Raw genomic sequence first — 23,761 nt, forward strand, 5'->3', positions numbered from 1 at the left:
GTCAGCACAGGCTGGGAAGCTGGGGAGGGTTCCGATGGTGGGGGAATCTGGTAGAGGACCCAGGTGCGGGGAAGGCGTGCCGGTGGGGGGAAGAGAAGGAGCAAAGGCCCAGGGCTAACAGGGACACCCACTGTGGGGGAGTGTGGTTCAGGGTGACAGACGAAGGGACAAAGGGACTCATCAGCCCCCTGCCTCGTGAGTCTGCTTACCTCTCCCTCCATGGGAGAAAGGAGTCAGAGAGGCTGACCGCCCCACCACACAGCACATCATGGGGATAGAGAGCTGTCTCTGCGGGTATGCTGGGGACAGTTCCAAGCTGGGGTCCCGAGGTTCCAGGGTCATACCAAGGAGGGATTCCTCCACACATCCCTCTTCATGGGGAAGGGGATGCTGTTGGGGGAAATGACACCCCCTCCCCGCCAATTTGGAGCTGTCCAACCACCATGTAAAGCTCCAACAAGGGGAATTCTATGCAACTCAAAAAGCATTCACTGAGCTTCCTCTGTGGGCATAAGACCTGCACACGTCCAGCAAATGCTGGGGCCACTGGGGGCTCAGATCCCGCACCGTGTCCTTCCTGCACACTAAGGAATCAGTCCGAGGCCAGCAGCATGGCTGAAGTAAGCCAGCGAGGCTCTGCATTTCCGGCCAAACAGGCGAGGAGAGAGAGGCGATCGCGGGCAGGCAGGAGTGGAGATGGGCAGGCAGAGGGCAGAGGCAGAGACCAGGGAGGTGCTTTGCTTCTCAGATCAGTTATATGGGCCTTGCTTTCTCAGAGGCTCTGCCTGTTGCCCATCTCCCGCAGTTTAGCCATTGGTGGGGTCACACCAATGAGACCCCAGAGCCCCTCCCACGTGGTGCTCGGTGAGCAGTGATCCCTTCCCAGGGAGTCACGCCCAGCTTCTCAGCAGGTGCACCCTGATCTGAGAAAATTCAAAACAGGAAGATCTGAACTCCCAGGCCAGGTTCGTTAGAAGGGGACACAGTTCGGTTTCTCGGCTCTAGCGTTTATCCTGGTATTTGTATGAGGAACGAATACCCCACATGCATTTCAAATCCAGCCTTGGTGCTCAGATAGAGCCCTCTGTGGAGGAGCCCGAGACCTGACTTTCACACTGGAGACGCCACCGGGGGTAGAGGGAGGCCAGGTGCACGGGATCCAGGGAGGCCCCAGAGACCTCAGCTCTCTCCACCTGGGTCCTTGGAGGAAGAGAATGAGGTCATCCCTGAGCCCCTCACCCCAAATCCCAGCCATGGGGTGGGGGTGTGGAGGGAGGACATCTCCCATCAGGGCCCCCAAGGTCCCCACTCACACTTCCTGACACACTGTCCAGGGCCTTGGGAGGGGATGACAGGAACTGAGCCCCAAACCAGGTCTCTGCTTCACCACCAGGCAAGTCACACAGGCCCCCCTGGTTGTCAGATGCTGATAACACCCCTGTCTACTCTAAGGTGCAAGCATCATGAGCTCACGGGCATGGCAGCACAGTGGCAAGTAAAAGCTCTCTGCGTGAATGAAAGGGAGCAGTTTGTGCCGTCCTGGGGACCAGCAGGCGCTGCCAGCCTAGAGCAGGGGCACAAGGGCAGCCCCTTGGCTGTGGGAACAAAAGCCAGCACGTGTCACGAAGCAGGTTGTACTTGTCTTGTTGGGCTTTAGAAAGGCTGACACTTTCCCTGGGCCCGTCCCCAACCCCTGAGCCTCCTGGGTCCATCAGCGCAGCCACAGACCGAGAACTCTTTGTTGAGAAATGGGAGAGGCCATCAGTATGTCATGTCCACTTTTTGTCCTTTTTCACAGTGCCATAAAGCTGTTGCAGCCGACACCAGACATGAAATTCTCCAGCACTGAGGGTATGAACAAGGGTAACTGGCAGGGACAGACCCTTGGCAAAGGCCCGCCCGCTGGTCCGTCCTCTGAGGTCTGAGCCAATTAGATTCCTGGGTCTGAACTTACGGGGCCCTGCCCAGTGCCCCCAGGAAGAGAAAGAGAGGGCTGGTCCCGTCCCCTGGGGCTTCCCAGTCTAGGTCTGGGGATGTTCCCCAGCCCCATGCTCTTCTGTATCTTGTGGCCGCCAAGGGCAGGAAGGCTGAGACCGACCGTCACAGTGAGCCGGGTCCAATTCCCCACATCACACAACCAGCTTAACTCTGAGAAACTCTTGAACTTGGAGTTCACCTGCAGTTCAAACTCCTCTGGAGTTTCTGGTGTAAAGAGAGTTGACGCAGGAGGGCAGTGCTGAGCCCGAAAGCAGGCTGTGGGCTGAGGGTGGGGTTTCAGCACTGGAGGCCCCTGAAGAAAGGAGCAGGCCAACAGCCCTGATTCACTGGCTGAGGGCACCATCCATCTCCCTCTCCTGCCAGCTGCCCCGTCATCCCCACCCCCCAGGCCTCCTCAGAGGAAGATGGATGGCTCCTTCTACCTCTGCGGGCCTAAGTCGGAGGGCAGACATCCCATCCCAGACCCTCTCCACACATGGCTTCCCCTGAGGTCAGCCATCTCTCCCCAGCCTTGCATCTCACTGTCACCCAGCCAGGGCCAGAGTGGAGTTTAACAACCACTGCATTCAATGACGTCTGTTCCTGGGGGTGGGGGGGGGGGAGGGGACCCTGGAGTTAGCAGCTCCTGTAGTAGAATATTTCCACGTGGGCAAACACACACCGCCCAGAAGACACTGGGGAGGCCACCCTTGCCCACCCAGACCATGGGGGACAGAGGTAGACAAAGATGTGTAGACAAAGGTGTGTCTTCTAACTGCCAAATGAGAGGGACCATTGCTAAGGGCTTTAAGAGATGTTGGGGTTGGTGTAGTCAAGGAAGATTTCCTGGAGGAGGGGAGGCTTAGTCTCTCCTAGGACACGTGGGCTCCAAAGGAAGGAGGCATGGAAGAGGTAGCAGGGGAAAGGGTACTGTTCTGAGGCTTGGATTCCCCCGATGCAGGTGGAGAAGCAAGAGTCAGAGTCATGTTCTGTGGGTGAGCGATCATTGTCCTTCTCTTGTGGAGAGAGGAGAACATCAGCAGGGAACTCCCCAGGGAAAGGGGGAGGGAGGGAGTATAGTCCAGGTAGAAAGGCCTGGAGGGACTGGAATGGCCAGGACGGGTCCTGGGGAGATTCTGGCAGAAGCATCACCCCGTGGCCGGGCACTGGGAAAGAGAGGCAGAGACAGTGGCAGGGCCAGCCCCATGGTTTCTTTCTCTGCCTGTTACCAGGAGCTCACAGATTCTCAAGGCTCTCAGAGATTAGAAGAGGAGACGAGGCTCACCCCTGGGGCAAGCCATGAGCAGTGGTCAAGGGTACAGCCACATACGAATCCACAGAAGGTGAGACCACAAGGCTGAAGGAGGCTCTTAGGGCCTCACTGAAAAGCAGGACCCAAGCGGTGGGTCTTGAGGAGGTGCAAACCTGGAGCAGGCCCAGAGGTGGGGGGACATTCCCAGAGGAAGAGCATATATGTGAAGAACTGCTCTGCAGCTGTCTCTCCCGCATGAGGGAAGGGGGCATCTGCCCCAGAAGGCACTGCGGAGGCCGCCCTCGCCCACCCAGACCATCGGGGACAGAGGCTCGATGGCGGGACACACATGGCCTCGGAACACCAGCAACCCTCTTTCCAGGGAAGCTGGAAGACATCCCCTCTCCCCCTCCCTCTATCCACCCACACACAGTCTGCCTTAATTTCTCTGCAGTGGGGCCCACGTCCGTTTTGTAAACCCTGGGATGAGGAATGATGCCCTGAGGGTGGGGTTTCAGGCCCCATGGCAGGTGGATGGGTGGAGATTCAGGGCAAAGAAAATCACTCCGAACAGGGAGCCTCTCCTTGACCCTTAGGTCTGGCTGATTGGTGGGTTTCCTGCTCCCTTCCTGTTCCCCACCCCCTCCCACACCCAGCTTCCTCTCACTTCCTCCAGGCCAGCCAAGTGCAGGGCCTGAGGATCTGATGTTTTATTAAAGTCCAGATCTTCCTATTCTAGGGCCACCTTCCTCTGGCTAATTCTGTAATTCAATTAGTAGGAAGCCAAGGCCCGGCTGGGGTGGGAGGAGGGAGCGCTTCGGGAGCCATCCTTTCCGCGATGATTACACCCCAGGCTTCAGCCCTGTTCAGAGTTGGGCAGGAAATTGTACTTCCTTCACTTCACAATGACAAGGGCCTTTTATCCCCACACACGGGGGCTTTGTAAATTACTGCCATCTCCGTGCAATTAATTCTGCCGCGCTGTGTTTCTTCCCTAGTGTGGGAGAGGGCACCCGCCCACCTTCTCAGGAATCAACAGAGCACCCCCTGCACCATCAACCCAGGCTGCCCTGCTGGAGGAGGGTGTCTGCCACCCACCCACCTGCGCCCTAGCCAGCGACGCCCACTCTGCCCGCCTCCCCCAGCTGGCTTAACCTCCCCTGGACCCACCCTTCTCCTCCTCCCTCTCCTTCTCTGCCCCCAGTGTTTCCTGATCTCTCTTCAGTGCCCCAAACCCCCAGTCATGGTCCCCCCACCCTCTTCAGTTCCTTGAGCTAGAAGCTTCCATTTCCATGAAGCTTCAGTTCCGTTTAGAAGACTCTGTCTCCACCCTTCACGGAGCTGACAGTCTATTCAGAGACACAAGACATGAAAAGGATCAACTGAAGGATGGGTAAATAAGAACAGTGAGTGGGAAAGGGTCAGGAGGCAGCATGAGGAAATGTGAGGGTGGACCAGTGTCCAGTGCACACGGTAGAACCGGGAGCAGCAGAGGAGAGGCAGGTCAGTGTGGGCCAGAGGGGTCCACCTCGTTCGGGGAGGCCAGGCCATCAGCAGCTGGTGGCAGCACTGTGGTGTGACTTTTCTGCAAGTGTGACATTTCCCTGCCCCCATGCCCACCCCGAAGATCTCCCAAGTCCTGTCCTGCTCCACCAGGCTGCAATTCTATGCCACCAGGTCAGTGCGAGGAAGCGCTGACCCTGAGGCGGGGAGAGTCGGGGGATGACCTCGTGCTGGGAGAACCATCCCAGACACTGGGACAGGACGGGGAAGGCAGGAGCTGAGGGGCGAGGCTGGACCTCACCCAGAGGTTCTCAAGTCACTTCTGCACCTTTTCACCTCGGATCCCGCCATCAGCACCACACAGCCGGTTGGGCCTCAGGAGACCTGGAGGGCGAGACAGGTGTGGGGGGAGGGTGGGCCTCTGTGCTCCATCATGGATTCCATCCCCCCAGACAGCAACTTCTGGGACTCAGGGCCACAGGACCCAGATGAATACCATTTACAGCTTGCTGGGTGGAGAGAATCTACTTCAACTCCCACAGCTCAGAGGAAGCTTTGAGGCAGGGCCATAGCAGGACCCACCCATGATAATTTACCTCATGAAGAACCTGCCAGGAAGCTAATGTCCAGTGATCTTCGTCCGTGCCCTCAGAACGGGCTGTGGGTCCTGCATCCTGTCTGGCTCACCCATTTCCACCCACCCCCTTTTCACTCCATCTTCCCCTCTTAGCGAAGTTTTTTTTTTTTTTCTTTAAAGTTAATTGTATAAATGATACATGATACATGCTGGGTCTAAATGTGTCAAACAAAACAAAAAATGTTAAAGTCATGGGAGACCCCCCCTACCCCCCCTTCCTCCCTCTTTTCAGCTTAATGGGACCCTTGTAGACCTTGTGCTATGGTGTAGGCACAAATTTGGGTGCATATGGGAGCCGGGGAGATGTCTCTGATGTATATACGTGGCGTCTGCTATTTTGCAACTTGCTTCTCCCATCTGACAATGCGTCTTTCTGTGTTGGACATTTAGAACCATTTCATCTTTTTAATTGTTGTAGAGTATTCCACAGTTTAAACATAAAAACATTCTGGCACTGAGAAACCTTTAGATGGTTTTCAATTTTATTGCTATTCCAAACAGCCACGGTGGACCCATGTCTCCTCCTCTGTGAGCACAAGTATACAAGCAGGGTCAGGCTTGGGAAGGGAAGTGTTGGGCCTGAAGGCAGGGAGAGATGTCTGTGCCACCAGCCCCATCCCCGGGGAGGGCGCTCCATTGTCAGACCTTCTCAAGCCTTCAGGTGCAGAGCCCGTACCACCCCCCCTGCCCATCCCCCTCTGCTGCCTTGGGTCAGAATGCGGCTGCTCCCTGAGAGAACCCCATTTCCCAACTAGACTGAGAGTTCCCAAGGGGCCTCAACGGGCGTGTCTCTGGGGACACCTCAGCTCCTTACAGGAGAGGAAGCCTGGCAGATTTAGTGACTGCCGAGCTGAGTCCCCCCTGCACCGCCCTCACAGCTCAAAGCCCCCTCCTCAACTCCTAGGAGAAGTGGTGATGAGAACAGGAAGTCACAGCTAGCTCAGCGAGTGTCCAGTGGGTGAGGCTTGGGAGCGCTCTCTCCCCTGGCCACGCTGGGCGCCCACCCAGGCCCGCTGCCCTCTGCAGCACCCTGTGAAGGCAGACTCCCCTCATGAAGCCCCCCATCCCTGCCAAGCTGCCGCTCCTTCAGGGTTCTGCCCCCAGCAAGGGAGCAGATGTGGTCCCTTCAAGCACACAGAGTCAGCTGTTAATAACTGTGTATTGTGTCTGCCTTTTTAGAAGAGCCACAGTGAGACAGCTCTCTCAGAGTGGACTGTCAGACATGGCACCGGGCTGGCTGAAGAGATGGTTTGAGGAGGCCAGGTGGGTGGGCACCAGTTGGCCCCTGTGTAAGGCTGGTCCCTCCTCATGGAGGCGTTGAGGGGCAGGAGGGGCTCTGCCTCTCTGACCCCGCCCCCCATCCACAAGAGTGACTGCGTTTACACTGCGATTAGAGAGCTCTGCAGAGGTTGTTAATGCTCATTGGCTAGAAAGTCTCCCTGCCAGCCTCTGAAGGGAGTTAGAGATGAGGAAACTGGGATTCAGAGAGAGGCATCAGTAAGTGACCCCTGGCTGAGCACAGCTTCCTGTCTGGAACCACGCATCAGCCTTGTCAGGGGATGATCTGATGGGGGAGAGAGCAGGACGGTGACAGTAACCATACTGTCAAGCCCCGAGCAAATGGGCTCAAGGAGGCCTTGGGGACAAGAGCCCTCCCACCAGGGCAGCCTATCAGCTCTCACCAGCAACCTCTGCCCTCCCACTATGGAAGTACAGTGTGGCTCTGTGTCCTCGGGGCCTTGATCAGCTCCCAGCACCACTGCCATGTCCCCGCACCTCCTGGCACCCCCAAAGTAGCCAAAGTGTTCAGGATTCAATGCTCTTGACAAATATGTGTTGAGCTCCTGCCCCTTTCTGGGCACCGAGAACCAAGCAGGAACAGAACAAAATCAAGTCCCGACCTCATCTGAGCCCGGGGAAACGCTAATCAAGGAACAAACACACAGTATCAACATGTCTGGGTGAGGGGTACCAAAGAGATGCACCAACAGGACGAGGGGTCAGAGAGCAGGCCTGCGTCCTGGTCCTGCGTGTGTGGGATGGGGGGAGGTGCTGCGTTAAATGAGGCCGTCAGGAGAGGCATCTCTGAGGAGGTCACGTGTGAGCGAAACCTCAAGGGAGTGAAGGAGCAGGCCGTGCCGACAGCAGGCCGGGCTCTTTCTGAGCAGAGGTAACCACCAGCGCCAAGGTCCGAGGGCAGAGTATGCCTGGCGGGGCAGCGAGGCTGGAATGAGTTGGATGAGTGAGCAGGGGAGGAATGGAAGAAGGTGACGTCAAGGGGTGGAGATGACAGGCGAAGTCACACAGGGCCTGGGGGTCCCTCAAAGATTCTGGTTCACAACACAGCTGTGAGCGCTCTCAAAAAAAAACTGTGGCCGAAATGCCTGGAAGCTGGACAAAAGCAACAGATTCTTTTTTTTTTTTCCTTTCTGGAGTCCTTTCCTTGTTATCCTGGTCCATGAAAACAATGTGGTCATTTTCTCTCCTTTCTCCTCCTCCTCCCTTTCTTCTCCTTCCTCCCTCCTCCTCCTCCCTCTCCAAACCTGCCCTGACCTTGTCCTGAGCTGGCTTGCACAGCGGCTGCCTCCCAGTTGCAGGCAGGCATGGGCAGAGGACAAGGCCAGTGAGGGGACAGGAGGAAAGAGGCCCTGGGAGAGGCAGGCAGCAGCACGAGGGACGACGTCATGGGGGCCTCTGACTGCTGTTCATTTTAGTCCCCCAGTGTCTCCATCAATAACCGTCTGCCACAACCAGGATGGAGGAGCAGGGAGGGGGGAGGAGGGGTGATCTGGGGTCTGGATGGGGAGGCATGAGATGGAGTGGGACAGAGGCTCCTTGGCACTCATAGCTCCTCCCAGCCTGGGACAGAGTTGGAGGCAGGGAAGGCAGACAGCCATGGGAGCTGAGAACTCTGTCTCCCAGCTTTCTCTCCCTGCTTCCTTCTGCCCGTCTCTACATCTCCCTCACACACACATTCCCTTCCATCTCCTCTCTGAAGCTAGGAGAGGAAGGGAGGCAGGACCAATTTTTACATTGGAAGAAGAGGAAGGGAGTTTTTATTGGGTGATGGAGGAGTCAGGAACTGCAGAGGATGCTGGGAGCACTCTATGTCCAGGGAAACGAACGAGAGGCCAGAAGAGGGCCTGGGCTCCTGGACCTGTCACAGAAACTGGCTCAAGGGCACTCAGGAAATAGTTGATAAATGGCCAGGAGGATGACCACCTGGCCAGCTGTGGGCAGTCAAGAAGGGAGGTTGATTTAAGATGAACTAGACCAGTAGTCAAGGTGGTCTGCCGGGAAGAAATGGATCTTGATCAGATTCTTGAAAGATGGATGGGATTGGTAGATGTGAAAATGGGGAGAGAAGGCGTACCAGGTGAGGAGACTGGGGCGGGGGAGAGCAAAGAAAGGGGGGCAGTGGTGAACACAGATGGTTGGGAGATCAGATCATGGGAGAGAGAGTGAAACAAGGGAGAGAAAGAAGACAGTGATACAGAGGTGGTGGCCAGCGCCCAGGGCGCCTTCTCTGGGGCCATGGTGGCTTTAGGAAGTCTGAGGCCACTATGCCCCTCCAGACGCAAGTCTGCTGCTGGCTGAAGTTGGCTTTTTGACTTTCTCTAAGACCTTAGGGCCGCCCAAGCCACACAGCCACATCTGGAGGCAGAGGAAGAGGCCCTGACACTGAGCAGTTTGAGGGAACTCCCAAAAAGACTCTCCCACCAACAAGTATTCTCTTTGCCTTGTCACCATGCCTGAAGGGCCAGCATTAAAAAGTCACCGCTTGAGTAAGACACAGTGTTCTGTAAAATCCAGATTCCCCGGTGAGGCACTGTCAGAATCATGCAAGGGGAAAACTGGACTGGACCTTGCAGACCACTGGATCAACCTCTCAGTTCACACGTGAGGAGACTGAGGCAGGACAGGAGACTGCTGGAGTCACCCAGGGAATTAGAGGCAGAGCAAGAGTCTCCAAGCCCTCCAGGAGGGGTGTGAAGATATCACTGCAGATGTGACAACCGACTGGGGCAGGGGGCACATGGACAGCCCCATTCATTTTATTAGGACAGCCTGGCCTGGGGTCCTCCTTACAGATGGAGCCTTTGTTTGAAAGGCCGGGAGGGTCCCTGCATCATCCCTCCTAAGGGGCCAGAACAAGAGTTCACGATGGAGTGTAACTAGAGGTGCTGGGGTGAGGGGCGGAAGCTGCCCCTTCTGGGAGGTATTGGGGCTGGAGCTGAAACAGAACAGCATCCGGAGGGAGGCAGGCAGGCACCGGGCACGCGGACAGGAAGAGACCCGCGGGGAGAGGGGGCGTGGCGGGGAGAAGATGCAGAGTGGGGAGACTTCACCGAAGGAGCAAAATAGAAAAGCAACGAGAGAGACGAAAAGCAGACACGGGAAAACGGCGAGGCAGGAAAGCTCGAGTAGAGCGCACGGGAGAGAAAGAGAGGTGGCGAGAGGGACCAAGAGCGGGGAGGGGCTGGAGACCGGAGGGCGGGCGGGAGGGCGCGTGGGCGGCCCGGGGGCGCCCCACTGACCCTTCTCGGCGCTTGCTTCCCTCCCCAGGCTGCGCTTTCCTCACCTACTGCGAGCGTGAGTCAGCGCTGAAGGCCCAGAGCGCGCTGCACGAGCAGAAGACTCTGCCCGGGGTAAGTGGCGCCCGCCGAGGCGCGAGCGACGGGCGCGCCGACAGGGGGCGACTTCGTGAGGCCGAGCCGCGGCGCAGCCGGCGGGGGGCTCGCGGGCCCCGGTGCGCGGCGCCGGCCTTCGCTCGGGAACTCGCGCGTTGCCCCTTGGGCCCCCAGAAGCCTCGAGGCGCTGGGCTGGGAAGCGGGCGCGTGGGCGCCGAGCTCGGACCTCGCCTGGCGGCCTGCGCACTCGGCCGTCCAGGCCCGACGGAATCCGGGCGGGGGACGAACTCGGCCGTGGCCACAAAGCTCGGGCGCGGCTCCTCCCCTGACCCACCGGGGCGCCGCCGATCGGGTTTCTCCCCCGCGCACTACCCGTGCGGGCAGCCCGGGGTGGGGACGCGGGGTGCCCGGGGCCCTGAGACCCCGGAGCTGCCTCCACTGGGCCCGCCGGGCCGCCTGCGGCAAGGCTGCACGAACACCCACCGATCGACGTCGGACCCTCGCCGTTCCTGGGGTGGGGGCCGGGCCGGGCCGGGAGGGAGGGAGTGCCTACCCGCCCGGGCTCGGCGCCGCGAGTGAGATCACCGCGGTTTATTTAAGGAGCCAGCCCTCGCCTTTGATAAACTATCGTGCCTCAGCCCTGGTTTATAGCTTCTGTGCGGGGGAGAAGAGAATTATTTATGGCCCCCCTAACTGGGTGTGATATCAGCCATGGCTATTATCGAGGCTAGTTCATCACCATAAAATAAGAAGTGTTCCCCGGGTCAAGGGTCTGCGCGGTCTCTCCTGTGGGTTCAGAGAGATGGGGGGGGTGCGGAAGGGGGGGAGATATGCAGCTCACCGAGTATCTAAAGATAAATGGAAAGATGTGAGTGTTTGTGGGCATAGTTTAAAGAATTTTAAAATGTACCGTGTTTAAGCTTATACAATGGACACTGCAGGGAAGCACATGTGTTCTGTATATATGCTCACCAATATTTACACATGCGGGTTTACATTCTTACCAAGCAAACCGTATGTAAACACACGTTTCCATTTCTGCCACACAGCGGGAAAGGTTAACCAGGTAGACAGAGAAAAAGCGCAACCCGGGGCGGGAGCAGTCTTCCTTTGCATCAGAGATCCTACTTTACCCGTTTAGGGGTGGGGAGGGCCTTCCTTCCATTAAGATAGCCTTTGTATTGTATTTTGGTATTTGTGATTGCAAAGCACGAGGCTGAGTCATCTTAATAACACACCCGCGGATGCAAATGTATGGAAATCGTGCACCGCACAGGTTTTTGTGTGGAGCCCAGCTCTGGCAAGGTGGCCATTCCCCAGTTGGTTTTTCAGTGGCGCAGCTACATGCACATATATTATAGTAATTACTTTCTGGGTGCCCTCTGTAAGATGGCAGAAATATGCTCCACATCACCCCATGTTATGTGTGAAGCATAAAGCCATATTGTAAGATAATCAAAGGCTTCTGAGAAAGGTTTGTGCTGATTAATAAAGTGTTTGTGGTACTTTGTTTTGGGGGAGATTGTGATAGATATTTTAGAGCCACCCAAATGGAATAGAAAATACCACATTGTTATGGGAGGTCCTTCATCAGCTTGAGAGAGATTGCTGGGGAGTTTTGCGATGGCTAAAAGCCTGGAATTAGATGGGGAAACCGAAAGAGAAGGTGGGAGGGGGAGGCTTGAGATTTTGAAGGGGGAGCGGCTGGGGACTGGGAGAATTTCAGTAGCAAGTGTGGATTGTTCAGGATCTAACATTAACTTGTGGTTGTTTATTTTACATATAATAGAATAGCTAAATGATGGAGTGTATTAGTTCTTTAATAATTTATAGAAATACTTTGATGTTGCAGTAATTACATTAAAGGTCACATATCAAAGGTAATTTGGTTGAGCAGCTGTGATGGTTTCTCAGAAGCAATCAATACCACTGTCCGTGGTGCTGATTTCACCAAGGGGCCTGCCAGATTAAAGAAGGCTTATTACCAGGCAGAAAGGCCCAGGGGAAATCAGGAGCATGTTGGAGCGACGCGCCAGCCCCCCTTCCACCAATAATTAACACTGTTCCCCATAATCTGTGCTAATCCTTCATACTGGGAGATCCAGTGGCATTTTTCTGAAACCACAAAGACAAGTTGGGCAAGTCTGGGAGAAAGGACAAAAAAAAAAAAGAAAACATGAATGTATGTTGCGAGGTGGGAGGGGTGAGGAGAGAGGCCAACAATGGAACTAAAACATAGCCTAGAGTCCCCTTGCGGTGCTTGGAACGCTGTCCTTTCTTCAAAGGCCTCACGGGGAGACTCATGGCCTCAAAGACCTCATCACAATTCTCAGGGCAGGCACAGCCCACAGGGGGAGGGACAGGGAGAAAAGACAGGGTTGCAGCTCCAACTTCCCAGGGCACATTGTCCCCCCACAAACTCACATGGAGATTAATGAAAAACAAAATGACCAGATTTTAAAGTGGAGTCATCTGGATTCCAGAAAGCAGAACTGGTGTTACTATTGTTGGTTGGTTCTCTCCTTTGAGATCAGAGAAAGTGAGACGCAAATGCTGGGAAGTGGCCCAAGCAAAATGCTCCACCCAACCGTATAATGGGTGTTCCCACCAGCTGAGGCGGTGCTCACAGCTGCCTGCTTGGTTAGGGGGCAGAGGGAGACCTCTTCTTGTCTGGGGTGACCACACTAGGTGCCCTGGTGAGTGCACTCTATGTCTGACTAAGGAGAAAAAAATTGAAAAAAGAACCTGGAAACTGGTAACCTCAGCAATTTAGGCACTTTTCCAGACTTCAAAATCCATTAAAATCAATCCATTAAAATTAGCCCTCCACTTTCTCACTGAAGAGAGAAAGAGGGGAGAAGATGGTGCAGGCAGCCCACTCTGTTTCCCAGCAAGTTACAGAGTTAGCATCCTGTTGGCAGCAAGGAACACAATCCCATTGTTGTCATGCGTGAGCACATGCATGCACACACTGCCACCATCAAAAACAGTAACAAAACAACAGAGACAGAACTAGAGACACTGCTCCCACGTGTCCCCATTTAGGGACTGGGGAGGGGAGCTGACATTTCTCTTGGGATAAGTGGAAGCTCAGAAACCAGATCACAGTGGCTGTTTTTACAAGTCAGAGGTCAGTATCCCTCGGAACCAGCCTAACCAAAGTCTCTCAGACGGCTGATGGAGTCATCCCTGGACCAGTGTTACAAATGGATTATTGTTTTTTAATTTGACACGCCTTCAGTAGAATGAGATTACTAAACCACAAAGCCTCATCAGGGTCCCTTAGAGCAGGGTCTTCTGCCGGCATCTCGGCAGAGTGATTCCACTTTTCTAAACTCACCATCTCTCCCTCACACTCTCAATCTCACTCTCTCTCCTGGCCCCTTGCCCTCTCCAGCCCACCTTCTTCCATCCCCAATGTTTGTTCCATCATTTATAGGGTACAGTCAACATGGTTTCTCAATTCATCAGCAAGAATTTCCTGAGTCTGTGCTGGGCACTGTGCTAGGCATCCAGGCAGACACAGAGAAAAGAAAAATGCATCACCATCCCCTCTTGGAGCTGTCCATCAAATTGGAGACAGAAGTCACACACACATCAATGATACAAGACAGCACGTTATCATAAAATGGGTAGAGTAGAAAACAGTTCAATGATAACAGTTAATATTTATTAAGCACTCACTATCTGACAGGCGTGATGCAAGCACGTTACCTCCATTACCCCATTTTATCTTCGCAACCACCCTATAAGGAAGATGTCATGAGTATCCCTCACACATGAAGAGACCCGGGATTAGAGAGATTAAGCAACTTGCTCAAGGTCACACAATTAATAAATGGCCAAGCCAAGACCAGCACCTGATCTGCTGCCAAAATCCACCTCTCCTTTCTAGGGCCACCAGTTGCTTTAGAGGGGACCTGGATAACTATGGGGTGTAGGAGTTGCTCAAAAGTGTGTTCAGGATATGGGCAAGGTGGGAATAGAGAGCTGGGAGGAAGATGGGTGTGTCAGATGAGAGCACTGCTCTGAGAACTAGCCTAGAAGACAAGGCACGCGTGACAGGTCAGGAGCCGTGAGCTAGGCAGGAGAGGTCCACTTGGAGAGCTCCCTGGGGTCTGAGTGTGCACGGGAAGAATCCTGTTCCTTAAAATAGGCCCCTGCTGCTTAGTCCCAGCTCCCCCTGCCTTTGGGACTTTTCAGGGAATTGTCTTCCAGGAAGAGCCCATCTGTTTCCAAAGTTAGGAAGGTAGGACCTCTGGGGAGAGACTCCGATCAGAGAAAACCAGGCTACATGGCCAGCAGTGGCCAGCACTTTGCACCTGTGGCAGCAGAAAAGGCTCCTCACCAGGGCTGATGAGGGGGGAAGAGGTGGGTCCAGTTAGCGGGAGGCCGGGAAGCAGGGAGGAGAGAGAGCTGGCAGGGGGAGAGTTGGAGCTGTATCTGCTTGGTAAACATTACAGTTCCAATTCACTAGTTAAAGATTGGCTTTTGTGCCCTCACTCCAGCAACCTGAGAATACAAAGCAAACGCACGCAGTCCTCCATGGCTGTCTCCCACCCCCAACCCCTCGGTGCAGCCTGGTAGACAAGCAGCATCGCTGCCATCACACCTCCCGACTAAGGTCCCCACCACTCAGGACATGTCATTTCCATGGAAATTCAATGTGACCTTCTTTGAGTTTACCAGGAAAGATGTTAAAATGGAAAATTAAAAAAAAAAAAAAAACTCAGTTGGATTTCTAGCACTGCTGTCTCAGGATGTTCTCCTTTCTCCCCCTGCCTCGCATTTTCATTTTCTTAAGTTCCACCTTCTCTTCCTTTCCTTCTCCTCTTTTCTCTTTATGCCTGTTTCCTCCTCTCTTCTCTCCCTCTGGTCACTTTCTTCTTCCTCTTTTCCCCTCTCACTTCCCATCCTTTCTTCTTTATCCTTCTCACTTGCCTCTCCCGTCCCTCTCCTCTCCTCCTCCTTCCCTCAAACTCTCCCTTTCTCTCCTTCTGCCCACCCCACCTCTACCTTGACACCCACAGGAGGCTCTCGTGGGACCTCCACCAGCTTTACTGGGACTTCCCTGCTGAGGCCCATCTCCCTCCTGACAGCCCCGCCATAGAAGGATCCATCTAATTTTATGTACAACTGTAAAGATGAATGATAAGTAGAAAGGATGCAGGCAAGAACAAGATGAATAAATTATAAAGGGCAAATGATGACAAGACAGGGGTCCCCAGAGACACTGATATGATAACAGAAACTAAAGATGAATTTATGATGGATGTAGTTAGCATGTGTGGAGGCTGTTAATTCTTCAGGGTAGTTTTACAACTTCTAGTGATTGGCACAACCAAAGCGTTTCATTTTAGAGATGTGATGCATTTCCACCTGTCTTTCCTGTAGGCACAGTGTTGGTTTTTGTCTCTAAACGGTGAGTTGCGTCCCATCAGCACGTGTCTCTGCTTCAGATGGTGGGGTCACAAGCCAGATCCCTGCGTAGCTCCAGCTTCCTGGTCCTGTAGTCCTTCTTCCTGAGTGTATTGGTTGGGGAGCTGCTGTAACAAAGTCCCACAAACTGGGTGGCTTAAACAACAGAAATGTTTTGTCTCACAGTTCTGGCGCTAGAAGACCAAGATCAAGGTGTTAGCAGGGCTGGTTCCTTCTGAGGGCTGGGAGGGAGAATCTGTTCCCTCGCTGTCTCTTCACTTCTGGTAGCCTCGGGCATTCCTTGGCTGGTAGACGGTGTTCTTATGTCGTCACATTAACTTCCCTGTGTGCGTGCCTGTTTCTGTGTCCAAATTTCCCCTTTTGACAAAGACATCAGTCATGTGGGATTAGGGCCCAGCCTAATGCCCTCATCTTAACTTGATTACATCTGCAAAGACCCTGTTTCAAATAAGGTCACATTCCCAGGTACCTTGGGTTCGGTCTTTAATATCTTTTGGGGGGAGGGGAGGACCCAATTCAACCCGTAACACTGAAAAATGGGCAGCCCTATGGCTCTTCCATGGCAGGGAGAGGAAAGGCTTCAACAGTGTTTGAGTCACTGGAAAGGGTGAGGGGAGTCCCACCAGCCCTTCCTCTGCATCTCCCCCCCTGTCCTCATGCTCTTTTCTTTGTCTCTTGGGGAAATGAATGACATATCTTCCCTCTTTCCCCATATTCTCTAAAGAGAACTATTCATCTGTCCTTTTAGGGCGCTGGGTCTTAACAGAGAACACTTTTGCCCCCCAGGGGACATTTGGACACTGTCTGGAGATGCTACTGGCATCTAGTAGGTAGAGGTTAGGATGCTTCTAAACGTCCTACAATGCACAGGACAGCTCCACAACAAAGAAATGTCTGGCCCAAAATGTCAGTAGTGCCCAGGAGCCTGTGCTGGGACCGAGGGCAGATGGAAAACGCACAGTGACGCCCTGGGGTGGAGCTTCCCTCTCACTGACCCCCTGCTTCTCATTCACCTGGGGGACAAGCCCCAGGGGTCCTTAGAGTGTCAGAGGTGGGAGGGTTTGTCAAGGGGCACACACTCAAACGGTGTAAGCGCAGAGGGAACCGTGGGCAGTAGGAGAGGGCAAAGCCCCCTTCCAGGCTTAGAGAGCATTTATGGTTGGCCATTCACACACTCCTATCTGCAGGAGGCCTAGTTTCAGCACCAACTTCTAGCTCAGTTTTCTCATTTTACCCGCAGGGAATCTGTGATCCGAGGGAAATGAGTTGAAGTTCGCTTGTGACAGAGCTGGGACCAGAACCCAGACCTCCACAGCCCACCCACAGGTGGGGTTTCTCCAGCCTCTCCCTTTGGAAGAGTCCCCATCCTGACAGGAAGCAGGCCTGGCAGGAACGTGTCCCGCCAAGCAGCCCCTCACCCCCTGCCACAGACCACGCCACAGGCTGCAGCTGAGTGCACGTGGACCCCTCCCGGCTCTCCCAGCAGGAAGGAGCGCTGGGTTCCAGGAGAGAAGGCAGAAATGCTTTAAATCCGGACTCCAGGTGCCAGATGAGCTACATTTGCATCCGAGGCACGCTCAGCCTTTGTCTTTCCTCTTCACACCGGTCCTTAGTCCCACCTCCCTCTGCTTCCATGGAGAGAGTCTTCACTCCCCTTCCCCCTTCCCACAGAAACATCTTGAAGCCCTCCTCCCACCGGGGCTGTGCCCTGTGTCCTAAGTTGTGCTCTCTTCTCTTCCCTGCCCCTGCCCACACTCGCCTGAGTGCGGAGGTGTCCCCATTTTTCTGGCGAGTGACTCTCACACCTTCTCTGTGGCCTCCATGACAGAACCCAGGACCAGCCGTAGCCTGTCCTCAGCAAGACACCCTCACTGATTTGTCTCAAGGACCCAGAGAGCCTTAGGTCCACAGCCACCATCTCTAACTTGGAGGGATAAATAAGAGGCCACGTGAGGTGATGGTCAGAGCCTGGGCTGGAGTCAGGGAACCTGGGCACCAGGTCCCACCTGCCCCCAAACAAACCAGGTACTTTGGGCAAAGCGCTCAGCTCAGAGCCTCCCTGGGCCTCCACCTTCTGGACTGTGGAAGGAGGCGGTGGGCCAGATTGCCTCCGGAGCCCCTTCTAGCTCTGACATTCTTTAAAATTCTAAGAATAATAGACTTGGCATTACTCACATTACTCACATTACTGAAGAAGACAGGGAGAGGAGGGGAGAGTGGGAGGGTGAGGAAGATAAGTGTCTCCTGGCCTCCACGGCCCAACTCCATTTGTGACAAGTATAATTAATAAAGCTCACGTCAGCTCGGTCTCTCCCTGATGCAGACCAGCCAAACTGCCAGCCTCTGAGGGCCGCCTCCAGGACAGGGCTTCAGGGAAGGGCTGGAGCTCCACCTCCCCTTGTCTCCATCCTTGCCCCTGGGCCCCAAGCCTTCCTCCTGCCCTCTGCTTAAGTCTCTTTTTAAAGAAACCAGGCAGACATTTCTCAACTTTCTCCAGCACTTGCTCAGGCACAGTTTGGACCATGATTGCCATCACCCAGATCAACAGCAGCAACATTTACAGATTACCTGCCCCATGCAGAATTCTTTTGAGGGAGGTAGGGTACCTGGCATCAGACAAAAATGAGTGAGACATAGCCCGTTGCTGAAGGTTTGGGAGGCAAGTGTGAAGACAGCTCACGATCCAGAAAATAACTTTAGGTGCCAAAAACTGGTAGTGATGGCAAGTGCCCAGGAATTCATCTGAGAGAGACCTCAGGACAGCCCAGGGTGTCCTGGGGGAGCCCAGCCCACCCCACCGCAGGCTGCTTCCAGGCTTCCCCCCCTTGACATGCTTCCTAGGCTGGCCGAGGTTATCATGGCGACATAAAGATCTGACCGCCTGGAAACTCCTCAGGTTCCGGTCACCCGAGGGACTCGGCTGGGTGCAGACTCCCTCTCCCAGTGGCCACAGATCCACGCAGCTCTCACCCAAGTACGTCGCCTTCCTTCAGCCTCCTCTTCTTTCCATGTCATTCCCTCTGCCCAGAGAGTTTCTCTTCATCCTTGGAGGCTCAAATCCAACTCCACTTCCTCTGTAACGTCTCTCTGGCTCTCAGAGAGCTTTCCGATGCCCCGCGGCGCCCGGTGCAGCCCGTTGATTGCACACTGCTCCGTTAACTCTACTTCTCAGCTCTCAGAGTCCCCACCCCTAGTGCTTCCTGTACCTTCTCCTTTGCCCAGAGCTGATTCAGGGCAGATCTCTTTCTGCCCCTTGACCTCGCCAGCCTTGGCATCACCCAGCGGCGTCCCAGCAGATCCATTCTCAGGGCTCCTCTTCCATCCACATCACCCCCCTGCCCCCTGGAAAGTTTTCAGCTTAGCTCACCCTGCGGGGTTACACTTGGAAAGACAGGAAGGTCTCCCTTTGTGGTTGTGGGCACTTGGAGGAAACGCTGTGTGGAAGGCGCTTTGGCCTGGGCGGTGGCAGCTGGCATGGGCGTGAGTGCCTGGGCGGTGGTGACAGGAGTGAGGGGGCTTCCCAGGCGGCCTCAGTGGACTCGCCCTAGTGAGTCCACGTGAGGCTGTTTGAGGGTTTGCTGACCTCTCGCCAGAGCACGAGGCAGGGAAGCAGGCTGTCTGTGTGAACTCCTGCTCTGGGATGGATGTGTTTTAGGACTGGCAGGGTTTCTTCTAGAGAGTGTGTACGTGGGCTAGGCGAGCGGAGAGCCAGGCATCTGTGTTGTGGGCCTGCATCGTTCCAGAACGGTGGGCTGCCAAGTCCCATCAAAGATGGGCAACCCTGGGTGATGATGGCATAAAGCAGTGTGGTTTTTTGTTCTTCACATCTTCATGAAAATAGTTGTAAAGAGAAAAGGGCTGGAGTTCAGGGCCCCAGTGTACTGTGGCTCCAGTGTGTTTTGATCTAAGGTTATTTGTAGTATGGTCTCGATGTGACCACCAGGTGGCGCCAGGCAGGTGGCCTCCTCTCCCGGTGGCTGAGAGGGGACAAGGCAAGTGTGAGCGTGTTGTGCCCAACTCTGTGCCCAGCGGAACACTCGTTCCACCCTTCAGAGCACTTACAGCCTGCGGGGACGACACCAACCTGCTGGATGACTCGGGACAAGCCTCATGACCTCTCTGGGCCTGTTTCCTGATTCCATAGTGAAAATCTTATGTGTAGGCTATGGATTGTTATCAATCCAGGGATTATTATTATGAATGACAAACAGTGATGTGAGTGTGGTTGACCTCGGGGTCCTTTGCCACAGTTACATCCAGTGACTCCTAGTTCATTCATGAAATAGTAACAGGACAATAAAAATATGAAATGGCCAAAGGTATGATTTGTACTCTAAGTCTCATTACGTTTCAGAAAAGGGAAGGGCTGTGAGTGGATTGACCATAAAGGACCCCATGGAGGGGGAGACAGATCCAGGTGTGTGGCAGGGACAGGAAATTGGAAAGATAGTAAGGAGGGCAGACTTTAGGGAGCCAGGAAAGTCTGAATTTTCCTCCTGGAGTTAGGGGTGAAAATGGGGGGATAGTGGTGGGAGAAGGCACTGCTGCCCTTCAGAACATCCAGCCTGTACAGCTTGCCGGCCCTGGTCAACTCCAGGCAAATGAGTCCCGGACATACGGCTCACTCAGGGCATGGTTTGGGCACCAGCAATCCGCAGCTTCCCTCTTCCCTGGGAAGGTCTTGCCTCTCCCTGCCCATACACCCCAGTCCTCCCAGAGCCTCAGGACTTAGCTCCAAGACCCCATCTTCATCTCGGAAGCTCTCCCAGGCAGCTCTAACCCACAGTGCCCACACCCCCTCGGTCTGAGCATTGGCCTTCCCTTGGTCTGAGCAAGAGGTCTAAACCCTGGCTGAGTGTGGACCTGGGCCCAGTGCATCAGCATCACCAGCTGCCTGTTAGAAGTGCAGAGTCTTAAGCCCCACCCAGACCAGCTGAGCCACATCACACAGACTGTACTCTACCGCATCTTAACAAGATCTCTAGGAGAAACATGTGCACAAAAAAGTTTGGTGACCACTGGCCTAACTTTAGGCTCTGAAAGGTACTTAAGTTGAGTATTCCCAGAAGCAGACTTAAGAAAAGCATTAGAGTGCAAGTGTTTCTTGGTGACCCCAGAAACACGAATAGGAAGTGAAGAAGTGCCACAGGGTGACAACTGCCATTCATCAAGGACTCACTATGGGCCTGACACTTCACAAGTATTCTCTCATTTATTTGTTAAAACAGCATCACATGGGTGCTCTCAAGTAAGCGTTACCAGCATGATTTTATGGACGAGGAGACTGAGGGGAGGGGGCTTGCTCACTAAGGAGCGGTCTGGCTCCAGGGCCCCCTCTTCTTCCACCACATCCTGTGGAGCTAACCCTGTGGAAAACCCAAGCTTCACAAGGGCAGGAATGATGTCACCTTCCTCTGTTCCTGTCACCCCAAGGTCAAGGCCACGCTGCTCCCATAGGAGGCTCTGGCGTGATTGCTAGACCCCCAGAGGGCCACGTGAGGCAGGGCGGTGCCACCACAGGTGTCACCACACGCCAAACCTGACTTTGGATTGGAGAAGTCTTGTTCTGCATGGGAAGCAGGGTCGAATTCCAGCCCCAGTTCTGCCTGGAGCCTGACTATGTGCCCTTGGGGAACCACTTAAACTCTCTGAACCTCAGTTTCAGTGACTACCCTGTCAGTTAGAAATACGTTTGGCTACAGTGGTTTCAACAAATGGAGCTTTGGATTTTTGCATATCACGGAGTCTGGGGTCTGGTGTTGGCTTGGCAGCGTAACAATGTCAGCATCTGAGTCTCTTTCCTCATGGTTATAAAATGGCTGCCCTAGCTCCACGCATCATACCCACAGTCAAGCAGAGTAAGTCCAGCTGTGTCTGTCCATTTTATCAGGAATGCAAAAGATTTCTCAGAGGCACCTCCCCAGTAGAATTCTGCATGGGTCTCATTAGCCAGAACTCCCTGACCACCCTAGCTGCAAGGGAGGCCGAGAAAGGGGATATCTTGCCAAGGATGAGGTATATATCTGCCATGATCAAAACTGTGCTTTGGTCAGTGAGGGGGAAGAGGAGCTGGATAATGGGTTGGAGCCAAGAGAATCTCCCTATTAGCCTCCTAGAGATGGGTGAGGGTCACAGAGGAGCAAGCTGGGCAGAGCAGCAGCCCACCCCACACACCTGCAGTGTTTGCCTTCACCTCAGATCATGACCCGATGCTTATATGAGGAGGCTGATTGGGAAAGAGTTGTTCAGAAAGAGTGTGTTTTAAGAGCTGCTTCTTCAACACAGCACTGCTAACTCAGCATGTTCATCCAACTCTGACATGGTTTCTAATTCCATGAAATTCTTCACGGGGGATGAAGATTTCAGCCCCTTAAGTATCATATTTATCTTCTACATCTTTCTTGAACTTGTATCCTTCTGTGCCTAGGTATGTGGCTTAAACATCAAAGAATCAAAGGCCACTGTGCCACCCGACAGCTGTCCCCACGTCACAGGCATTCCATGGTCACGTCTCCACACTCACTTTGTGGCCTGGTGGGTGCACACCTTCTGAAAATGGCCCCACCGGTTTTCCAGGTGACAACTCGACTTTTCAGAAATGGAAGCAACAGTACTTCTGGCCTGTTTTGTGGGGGTGTGGAGTGAGACACATGTGCTCTATGCCAAGCCTGCCTGAGGAGGGGAGAATTTGCCCTCGTGATTAACTTCAGCTGGGCTGTGCTGAGAGTAGGGAGGGAAGGGGCCAGAGACACCCCAGCTGGCCTGTGCGGCCCTCTGCTCCTCAGGCCCTCCCTCGAGGCTCTACCTGCAGCGGGAGAAAGTCCCATCCAGCCCTCCCCACCCCCCAGGGCATGGGCTGTCCCAAGAGGTAATGAGCCTCCAGCTACAGAAGTGTTCAAGCCGGGTCTGAGTCACCTGGGGGTGCGGGGAGGGGAAGGGAGAGCAACTTGGCAGGTAATTTCCACACCGGACAAATCATTTCTAGGAGGTGAGCCAAGACCCACTGATTATCTCCGTGTTTCAGTTGTGTCTCCATCATAGATAACCCCACAGCGCGCCAGTGCCAACCCAGTCCTAAACCCACTGGCCCGCACTCCCAGCCTCCATCCAAGAGAAAGTCCACTCCAGCCCTCCCAATCTCTCCCTTCTCTGAGGACCCTCAGGACTTAGAGGCCAAACCCACCACCTCACTGGGCAGGCTCAGGCCCCAAATTCAGCCAAGCCAGCTCCACCACTCCGAGCTGTGGGACCTTACCCAAATCACTTCACCTCTCTGTGCCTCGGTGTCCTCCTTTCGACCCTGGGATGCCAGTAGTGCCTTCATCCAGGGACTGATGCATGAAGTGATGCCAGTGAAGCACTGAACACACTGTGCACGCATGGGAACTAAGTGATGGTCTCTCCGCTGCTGTTGCTGCAGCCATATCCCCCACCCCACCCCCACCCTGCCGAGGAGCAGGTCTCCTGGCCTGGCCGCTTCTATCCGTCCCCACCCCTAAATGCCCTGGGCTGGAGGACGACTGGCCCAGGGTGCACAGCAGCAAACCCTCCCAGCCGCATAGCTAACACAGAGCCGGCCACGTAGGGGACCGACATACCTCACTGAGTGGAAGCCAAGTGTGGGAGTGGTGGGAGCATCCCTCGAGACCGCTGGTCCTGCCCCTGCCAAGGCCTGGCTGTGCTTGAAGAGGGGGGTTCGAGATCACCCTTTCCTGTCCCTCAGCCCCCGAGAGGTGTTAGCTAAGTTTGTCCTGACGGTTTGCACAATGAGACTTATATACCTCCCTCTCCACACCCCATTCACCAACCCCCAGCCCTGGAAGCTGGGTGAGGGGAGCCCAGGAGATTTAAAACCCTAACCAGTGAGAGCAGAAACAGAATCGCACCCTGGTACCCACATGGCTTAGGATGGTCCAGGAGGCCCTTCGAGGCAGGGCAACCCAGGGATCTGAAATGAATATGCATTCGGCCTCTCCCAGCAGCTCTGACAGCTGGCATCTGACAGCTGGGGCCGGACCGCTCAGAGCCTGAGAGAAGGTTTTTCATTCAACTGGTAAGTGTTTCCTGAGCAGCCACCAGGAGCCCGGCCCTGTGTTGGTGCTGCTTGGCAGGTGGGCACGAGGAGAGGTCAAGGACCCTGCTGCCCCTGGGGCTTTCCCTCCTGCAGAGGAGAATCGATGTACATGCCAAGCAATTAGAGGACAATGGATTGAGACTTTGGGCTGAAATGTAGAGCTCTGAGTAGTCAGGGAGCACTGCAAGGCCGTGTCTACTGAGCACTTCCATGAGCTGTGGTGCGCTGAGTACCGGGGCGCTGTCCTG

The 23,761-nt window shown here is 54.6% G+C and overlaps 1 protein-coding gene across 50 annotated transcripts in view; it reads left to right on the forward strand.

Annotated features, from left to right (window-relative positions):
• CELF4 (CUGBP Elav-like family member 4) overlaps window positions 1-23,761 on the forward strand; it is a 292,879-nt gene that overhangs the window by 65,759 nt on the left and 203,359 nt on the right. For all 50 annotated transcript variants that reach the window (XM_061169077.1, XM_061169030.1, XM_061169031.1 and 47 more), the window contains exon 2: window positions 9,936-10,018. In XM_061169077.1, the coding sequence (XP_061025060.1) occupies window positions 9,936-10,018 (83 nt within the window). The remainder of the gene's footprint in view (window positions 1-9,935; window positions 10,019-23,761) is intronic.

The sequence above is a fragment of the Eubalaena glacialis genome, chromosome 15 (assembly GCF_028564815.1).
Source record: "Eubalaena glacialis isolate mEubGla1 chromosome 15, mEubGla1.1.hap2.+ XY, whole genome shotgun sequence".
NCBI lineage: Eukaryota > Metazoa > Chordata > Mammalia > Artiodactyla > Balaenidae > Eubalaena > Eubalaena glacialis.